We start from the raw sequence: 9701 nt of genomic DNA, 5'->3' as shown, positions 1-9701 counted from the left end.
GCTGTCGCCGCGTCTGTCGTTTGAGATCAAACGGAGGCCCAGCCCAAGCCTGACGTCCCTATTTTCCCGCTCGTTTAACAAAACTTTGCTAAAATTTTCTTCTTGGAAGTAAAATTTTTTAATTTATAACTAGCTTTTTTTATTTAAATCAATGGGTAGTTTTTTCAATTACGGCTGCTGGACTCTGCAAGTGCGAATAGTTATTTAAACTTAGCAAACAATTTCAGACTTAGCGTGACGTGAGCAGTCTCCGTATTGTTGACATAATAATTCTTCACGATTAAAATATTATATTTTCCAAGAATCCAACAGGCAAAAAGAACACCCTTCCCAAGAATTCCTATTTTCCGCAAGGTTACGAATCGTATTACATTGTAATAATTACCGAATTATTACAATGTACCGAATATGTACAATGTACAATCGAATTAGATTGTAATAATTACCGAAATACTTAACTATGGTTGCAGATACGATCAGTAAGACCAACTCAGCGAAGCTGGACAAGGCGCTGCAGGAGGCGCACACTGAGGAGGTCGCTTGGAAGTACGTGCCTCTGAGCGGCCCCGCAGTCGACGCAGAGTTCTCCGGCAACGTCAGCACGCAGATCGGCAAGACTGCGCTGCTCAACTGCAGGATAAAATACGGCGGCGGCAAGACCGTGAGTTGCAACGGCTATTTCAAGCGCATATACTGTGTTATTGTGGCATCTATCACAGGGTTTGGCGTATTTTCTATGTCTGAGGGTTAAAGCGATTATACCGAGGTTTTGTATGTTTTTGTCTGCTTGGTAAGTCGTCTACAACAGGATTTGGTGTCTTATTGCATCTGATCTATTGTTGTCTGATGGTTCTATGGCATCTATTGCCAGGTTAGTGTTTCTTTTAGTCCGATGGCTGTTTCATCGATCCGACGGCTGGCTTAGATTATTAGTCTTAAAAAAGACTACCGTTGACAAATTAGTCACAACCATTGACAAATATCAACGGTTGTGGGGACTAGTGAAGTTTGAGTTTAATTGCCTCACGATTTGGATGTTTATCTGTGGGACTTGTTTAGTGCTTATATGTGGTGATGGCGACGACTATGCCGAGAATTAAAAACATTGTAATATATGTTTAATACCGTGGTGATAGTTTCCCAGTCATCATCCAAGATTTAACCAAGCTACGGTGTAAGTTCTGCGGTGCCAACGCTGTGATTCGTGATACCTCTGGTTTAGACTAATTTCATAATTGACTTTATTTATTTGATTATCGATGAATTCTTGCGGTTGAATGTTGCTTTGTGGTCACATGTAAGGTGTCGTGGATGCGAACACGTGACCTGCATCTGCTGACGGTTGGGCGCTTCACTTACACCAGTGACGATCGCTTCAAGGCGATCCATCAGAGTGGCTCTCACGACTGGCTCCTGAAGATCCACTACGTACAGAAGAGGGATCAAGGTGGATATGAGTGCCAGGTCTCAACTAATCCACCTCTCAGCTACACCGTCTGGCTTCAAGTGGTCGGTGAGTAATTTAGATTCTAAGTTAATTTTATCCGACAAATGAAACTTCTTATCATTAGGTTTTGCTTGAAACTTGATATTATCCTAATTCGTTTTGCAATTTGATATTTCTTTATCATTCATAATAATCATAATCCATTAATTACTTCGATTAATTCCCAACTAAAGCATTCATCATCCTACGTACACACAATGAATTTAATTTTTAATAATTATGTCTAAATCTCCGAAGCCTAAAATCTTTTTTAGCTCAACTAAAATCCATACGACTTGGAATTGATGCTAGCCGCCGGTTTAATACTAAATTAGTTCATGTGTAAGTTCCAGTGACCAGATGTCCATAAAGTATAAAAAAGTTCAGCATCTCTCTAGAATCTTGGCTGGTTGGTCGAACGTTGGAAACGGAGTCTAATCACTTAAATTATAATAAATTATTTGTTGATTGCGAGACTCTCTTGTTATTGACCAAGTTTTGTTTTTGATGGGTTGATAAGAGGGTGAAGGAATGGGAAAAAGAAATTTTCCTCTAAATTTTGAGCAAACTTCTATGTTGTGAACACGGTATCATAGCAGCTTAATAGCCTATTTACCCATCAAAGTTTCAATATTACGAGAATTTTCAATTTCTCGTTTTCGGATGCCTGAGGATATCTTTCCGGCAGGCTCACCCTTATTCAGCATATTTTCACTCACAACTGTGACCTGAATTTTAGTGATGATAATAATTAAGATTGTGTGATTATGATAAGATTTTAATGTGACAAATGACTTTTACTTATTTTTTACATCCTACAATAGGATAAAGCGATTTGAAAATCAATCGATGTAATTATTGTTATCTTGGCCAGGGTTTTATCAGATAATTAAAATTCTGGCTCCAAAATATTTCAAATCTTTTTATCTTACAAATGTATTCTAGATGAGTTATTTGCATGCTTGTTCAGTTGCAAATAACCTTAGAATAAGTTATTAATTAATTAATAATTTGCAGTCACGAATCTTTGACTGCAAATTATGTCCAATAGAAAATAATTATTATTGAATCGTCTGCCAATAGCACATGCAAAGTTTACAATAATGCTCCTTCATTTAGAGCACTTCCATCTTCAGCAACACATAAAATTAAATATCTGCACAACGCTTCATCTTGCCTTTGGGTAGGTGAAGCTTTTTCTTGGGAATTCTATTTAATCTTCATTCCAATATTGATGCATCTGTCACTTTTAGGCTCTTTTCGGAAACTTCAGAATCCATTTCGATATTCCTAGTGACGCTCGGTCGTTTGATCTTGCGTCCTAGAGAGCCTCTGGTGATGCGCTTTTAATTTTGGATTACTTGCCGATAGTCGTCAATACTCCAATATGAAGCAATTTTAATTGGGAAATTATCGAGGATATCAGCATCAAGGCTTTCACTTGAAATTTTTCGTCTGATTCTTTTGTAGTATATTTTTCCTTGGGGCTATCCTCCAACTTGCTATTTGTTCAAGCTCAAATATGCCAATAATGATATTTTACGATGGACTTCTGAGGGTCAATTAGGAACTTTATTGACAAGATTTTTCACTGAGCCTGCGTGTGCTTAGTAATTTATTTATATTGGGCCTCATTTAATTAACTCTATAGATTTATTACGTATGTATAAATTAAAATCGATTTGTCTGGTACTCGGGCAGAGCCTGAAACACGTATCCTGGGAGCACGAGATCTGCACATCCACGTGGGGTCCAACATCAACCTGACGTGCGTGGTGCGGCACTCACCCAAGGCCCCCGCCTACATGCTCTGGTATCACGGCAAGCAGGTGCATCTTATCCAACACAATTAAGCAAATGTTGTTATAATAGAAATTGTTTTCTGATAAGAACATGCTCTGGTACCAATGTGAAACAGGTGCGTCCTATCCTATACCATTGTGCAAATGTTGTTTTAATAGAAATTATTTTCGGCTAAGAGGAACATGCTCTGGTACCATGGCAAGCAGGTGCATTTTACCCAACACCATTAAGCAAATGTCGTTATAATAGAAATTGTTTTCTGATAAGAACATGCTCTGGTACCACGGCAAGCAGGTGTGTCTTATCCTATACCATTGTGCAAATGTCGTTATAATAGAAATTTTTCGGCTAAGAAGAACATGCTTTGATATCACGGCAAGCAGGTGCGTCCAATCCAACACCATTACGCAAATGTTGTTATAATACAATTTTTTTCTTGTTAAGAGGAACATGAATGCTTTGGTACCACGGCAAGCAGGTACATTGCATCTTATTACTAATGGTTTGCTGGTTAATGGAACGAGTGCCGCGGCAAGCAGGTGCGTTTAATTCAACGCCACAGTGCAAATGGCGTTAAAGTTTTTTCATTGGTATAGGGTTTAGGATGTGAGTGAAAGTCATGACTCTCGAAACATCTTGCAATCAAAATGCTTAAGACAAATTTAGTGAGATGTTTGTGTGGAAATCTTACTTGAATCTGGAAGACATCATTCATATGATGAAATATCTTACAAAATAGCAGAGCTCTGCGCATTCAGTTGAGACGCTAATCGAACACTTATTCACTGCTTCGACAATAGAAGGTTTATATCGATTGGATGATTGCGACGGCTAAATGAGACGTAGCACCCCAAGTCTGAAATAGCCCGATGAAGTCAATTATATGGAGTGAGACGATGAGTTATAAATCACCCGTTACTATAGGCCTGCGATGTTTGTGAAGTCTTTTTATGGTCAAAATTTTTACAATAACTGCAGCGCCATAAATCTTCGCCATAAAGTATTAAAAATAACAAGATATTTGTTGCCTTGCAGCGGTTGCCTTTTTCTATCGCTTAAATTTCATGTATCCGGCTATTAATTTTTTCTTTGAATTATCTGAAATAATTTAGCGTGTATAGTATTCGCTTATGTGAAGTGGAACCAAAGGAATTTTTTAATTGGAAATTTCCATATAAATGGCGTACTTGTAATGATTTTAGCTAAGGCTTTCTGCGTAATCCTTGCTACTCAAATTGACGTTGTTGAGGCTAAAGAAGACCGATAACGAGCCTTATCTTCCCTAAAAGGTGCTTATTGAGGCCTCCTCCGAGGAAATCTGCAGGGATGCTCAATTATTATTCTTTTCAATTCGATGTGCCCCTTCCGTATTAGTGTTTGTCCACCTGATGTAAAAAAAGCGATGCCTGCCGAGGTGGAACATTCTATTCCACTCAGGTTTATATATCGAGTAGCACATGTTGCTGCATGACAAAAATAGAGGCAGACTCAGCACCGGCTGACTATCGGTAATAAATAGAGACAATCAATTAACCACTTGTGTTGTTAAAGATGAGATTCTATTTTATTTGAGGCACATGATAACCGGCACTTCTACTCTGTAGATAATTGTCAGATGAGGTCGGATATATAAAGAAATTAAAGCCTCAATTTACTAACTAAACAAGGTTCTCACCGGGCGCATAATTTTTCACAGTTCTTCGCTTACAAAATTAAACTATAAAATTATCCCTGTCTTTGGATGTATTAGCTATCGCTAATGAGTTGTATTTGCTATCGCCAACTTGAGTTACCGCCAAGAGAAAGTAGTGTAAAATGAATCGTTTTTCTAAACAGAAGCTCGTGATCGTCTTAATCACTTCAAGAAGCTCACGCTTCTGAAAGTTACAGCGACTGTTGACTCATTGATAAAAAGTGTCTTGCTTCTGAATTTTCATTGGCAACATCGAAGCCTCGCATTCCATCCTTGATGAGTCTGACATCGGCGTCACCACTCGTGCGAAACTCGTCGCTGTAAATCGTCCGCTGTGTCGATACTTCAGACAAAGCGATCTCGCTTCAGACCGTTCAATTGTTTGCCTACTCATATTGCCCGAATGAGTGGCGAGCTCAACTTTATTTGCAGTAGCGAGAGTAATTTTTTATTCATCTGATGAATGGGGCTTGATTGCCCACGAATGCTGCACTTTGCTCACGCATGATGGTCGGCATTATGGTCTGATTATCATGATATATGTATTTCGTGACATTATTCAATTATTTTCCCTTGGTAACTTTCATTGTTCCGCTTTGGTTGGAGCATTAGAAAGTGATCAAAAGAAACTGTAATTTCATTTCAACAGAATGGAATGATTGACAATTCCTGACGATTTTCTCGATTGAAGAAAATGACAGGTAATAAATTTGAACGTGAAGCATATAGGCAATTTCTACGTGGAATTTTTTTGTTTTAAAATTTTAAGCTTTCATCCATCAAATTTTCTTAAACATATTCTCTTTGGTATGTTGCGTGATAGTAAGTAATGAAATAATATAAGACTAAGGTTATATACTTTTCAACTCTCTTACTTTCAATTTATTTATAGAAAAATCTCCAAAAATAAGACAATATCCATATTTTCTGCACTCCTCCAGTAGTAAATTTACTACATGTGTCAAAGTTTATAATCATTCTTGCACCACGATCAATGCGTTAGCATTATTTCTCTATGATGATGCATAATCCAAGTAGAAGAATTTTTCCTGAAATTTAAAATAGGTCGAAAATTGCCCACGATCAATCTGCTGTCAGGCAAAATATCAACCTCCTGTTAGACAAAATATCAGGTTCCTGTCAGACAAAATATCAACCTCCTGTCAGACAAAATATCAACCTGCTGTCAGGCAAAATATCAACCTCTTGTCAGACAAAATATCAGGTTCCTGTCAGACAAAATATCAACCTCCTGTCAGACAAAATATCAACCTCCTGTCAGACAAAATATCAATCACCTGTCAGGCAAAATATCAACCTGCTGTCAGACAAAATATCAACCTCCTGTCAGACAAAACATCAACCTGCTGGCAGACAGCATATCAACCTCCGGTCAGACAAAAAATTTACTTCCCATCAGACAAAATGTCAATCTATTGGTAGTCGTAATTCTGGGGTTACCCAGGTTCTGACAGCCGTACTTATAGTACATTAACGTGGACCCCACAAAGGCTTGCGATGAAAGACACTTCAGAAACCACTCTCTTGGAGCTGTGTTTCCAAAACCTCCTAAAGAAAAAGAACAAAGAATAAATAAACTGAACTAACAAACTAACAGCATGAGCTGTTGTATACTTTTCGGTTTCATACGTATTTCTAAAAAATAGTTATACGTGTTTCCATATTTCCAAAGAATTGTTGGGAAGAAATCACTTCAGATTCGTGATATCAGATGAATATTCTTAGCAGTAATGTCGAGCACTTTAACTTTTAGGAACAAATTTTGTTCAATGTTTGTAATCGTCTCCATATAACATCCTCATTTTCACATTATCTTTTTTTCACCGTCTTTCATATTTAATTTGTTTCAGTTTTATTCGCGGGGTTACTTCTGTGCTTACAACTCGGATCTAATAAGGCACTTCATAGAGGCTTTTTTGACAAATTTTCAATTGCCTCATGCCAGAGGAACTCATAATGCCAAGAATGTACCAAGGGTAATTTCATGTTAGCACTTTTATCGATAGAAATAATGTTATTTTATAAAAATTCATTTATACCAATAAATTATAGTTAGATTTTTACCAGCAAACATGATTGCTTTACGAGCGTGACTTCGGTCTTTGGGCAGGCGAGCATCCCGCAGCAATCCACCACAAAAACGGGACATCTTCTTCTGGCGAATCATCGGGCTCATCCGACAGGTCTCGTCTTGTCCTGCCAATAGCATTGCTATTGATCAATTTTTTCATCTATCCTTTCAGTCAGTATGTTTTTTTGCTTGTCCCAGCTAAAAGAATTCTGACACCCACTGTTATGGCTGATGGAATGCCTAATACGGGAAGATTTCCCGAGCTTGCACAACCACAAAACATTTGCAAACGTCATACGGAACACGCGGTACATACTACCGTGTACTGCAGCACTTGTGCCACATCGGGTGGAAATAAGCGCGGTATTTCCTGCGCAAAACTCGAGCCTATTTCTATCAGTGAGAAGCCCGCAATGTCCACACCAAAGCTTAATGAAATAAACCAGTATAAAGATTCTGACTCAGAGTGCGCTAATTTCTCGCAGATCAATTTCTGTATTAATTTGGTGAACAAATTGACGTGTCTTTCTCGCCACGGAAATCTAGAAACCAAGAGTAAGACATCAGTTAATCTGTTATTTTCTTATTCTTATGTCGAGGCCAAAAATTGGTTAATGATTCTTGATCTTTCAAATAACGTTCCTTCGTCACTCGTCTTATTGCGAACCAACGACTGTGCTGAAGTATCAACAAATTTCATACGAGCGTAGCTAGCAAGATGGACTGAAAAATCAGTAAAGCATCTATCTTGTTTTTAATTTAGAGTATTTGTGTAAAGGAACAACTGTTTTCCGTTGCCTGGAGAACATCTATAATGCATGATGGCCGTTAACTGTGTTGTAATCATCAAATGTTTAACTATCATTGTCTTCGGTTAACGGCGGTGCTTTATGTACGTCCCATGAATAATGTGCATTACTTTGCCCCTTTACGTTTCAGGAAGCTTTGAGAATTTGCTTTGGCTCTTCCAACTTGGAACGTTCACTGACATACTTCCAGCAATGGCTATATGTTATAAATTTCGGAAAATTTTCAACTTGCTGTGTTGCCGCTACATCGTTATTAGAGAGGACACAATGGGAAAATAGTTCATCAATTACTGTAAAATGACTGAAAAGTTACTGTTCACATTTATTCAAATATTCCTCAATGATTACATTAGTCATGAAGAAGTAAGCAGACTGTTCGGAACTTGAGCTCATGATAAGATCGTTGAATTGAGTTACTAAATAAATTCTATGAAGTGACATTTCTTGTTGATATTTTCCTTAACATTCGTTGGAAGAAGATATTTTATAATCGCTTCTGAGACATATTATTTCATTGCGAACTTCATTCAATAACTTAGAAAATTATTGTTTTTAAACGTTTTAATTGAATCCTAATCATTAGTAAGAGATTATGTCGCTCGATTAAATTTTAATGTGAAAATTATTTTAAATAAATCACTTAAGGGTTTAATTACATAAGCTTCCGAAATAGAAAAAAAATAAATTTAATCTTGAATTAAAATTGTGAAGAATTTTATACCTCTGTAAGATTACTAGCAAAGATGGCATGCCTAAATAATTGTTCTGGATTTAATTTCGACGAAGCAACATTTCCATTTAAAATTCAGCGCGTTATTTAGAAGCGTTTCCATTCTTCTGAGACTCCACAATTCGAGACTCGCTCGATGTTCCCTCAAGTTGAAGAAACCCAAGAAATCCTCGAGTTTAGTCGGGACGAATTTTTTTTTATGTACAGAGACTTTTGTTCGTGGTCGGGACCTAAAATGGCTCATTGCTAGGATTCCATTATTTTCTGGGCTAGCAAAGCGTCAGATGCTCCTTCCGGCCAAGCAAAGTTGAGCCGCCGTTCCTTCTGAGTGATGTTCGAGGATCCGTCCGGCCATCCAATGCTAGATTGTTTTATCCGCACCCGTATAACCGTATATCCTATTAACAGATATATGTCCGTATATCCTATTAACAGATATATGTCCGTATGTCCGTATATCCCGTTAAATAGAGACTTAGCCTCTCCGTATGTCAGGTGGAGAATGTAGTTGTTTGACGCTGTCGTGAAAAGTGACAAGATGAACAACGAGACGAGATGAATGGACATGCCTTGAAATTTCACTGCGCGTCAGTGCACATAAGGAGTTTTGAAAGTGAAGAATGTAAGGATGATTCTTTGAAAGAAACTAAGAGAGTTGTTCGTTACGATGAGCCGCAGGAATCTAATTTTTCTTCTTTTCTTTACATTTAGGATAGCTGTCAACAAAATCCCTTTCTTGTCTGTTTGAGTATTTCAAACATGACTATTCCCTCCTGGAAGTTGAAAAAAATGACACAAGTCACTGAAAAGATATATTGATGCCAACTCATAAGAATTGGATACAGTTTTTGTACTTTCAATAGTGCCGACGTTCAGCCAGTAATATCCACATGGACATCGCCATGACGTACTGATCAACCATTTCAATTCTAGCGTTAATTGCCACAAAAATTGAAGTAATGTCGACATGGTCATCGCCTACTTTTGCAAGATGTATTTTAAAACATCGTTTGATGAAATTAAAACTAAACTTGATTTCCATAATAAATGGCACAATCATCTTGTTCTATTTTGACGTAAAAAAATGT

The 9701-nt window shown here is 37.6% G+C and overlaps 1 protein-coding gene across 1 annotated transcript; it reads left to right on the top strand.

Moving 5' to 3' along the window:
* Positions 1-470: 470 nt before the first annotated feature.
* On the top strand, positions 471-3339 carry LOC108670981 (the record flags this gene model as incomplete). The annotated part of the gene is given in 3 exon segments (XM_018158467.1): positions 471-661; positions 1303-1513; positions 3188-3339. Coding segments are annotated over 3 exon segments (554 nt in total), but the record flags the coding sequence as incomplete, so codon positions are not given.
* Positions 3340-9701: the final 6362 nt, after the last annotated feature.

This window comes from Hyalella azteca, unplaced genomic scaffold (genome assembly GCF_000764305.2).
Source record: "Hyalella azteca isolate HAZT.00-mixed unplaced genomic scaffold, Hazt_2.0.2 contig2876, whole genome shotgun sequence".
In the NCBI taxonomy this organism is placed as follows: domain Eukaryota; kingdom Metazoa; phylum Arthropoda; class Malacostraca; order Amphipoda; family Hyalellidae; genus Hyalella; species Hyalella azteca.
The sequence above is the reverse complement of the archived record's forward strand: the minus strand, read 5'-3'. Positions and strand labels throughout refer to the sequence as shown.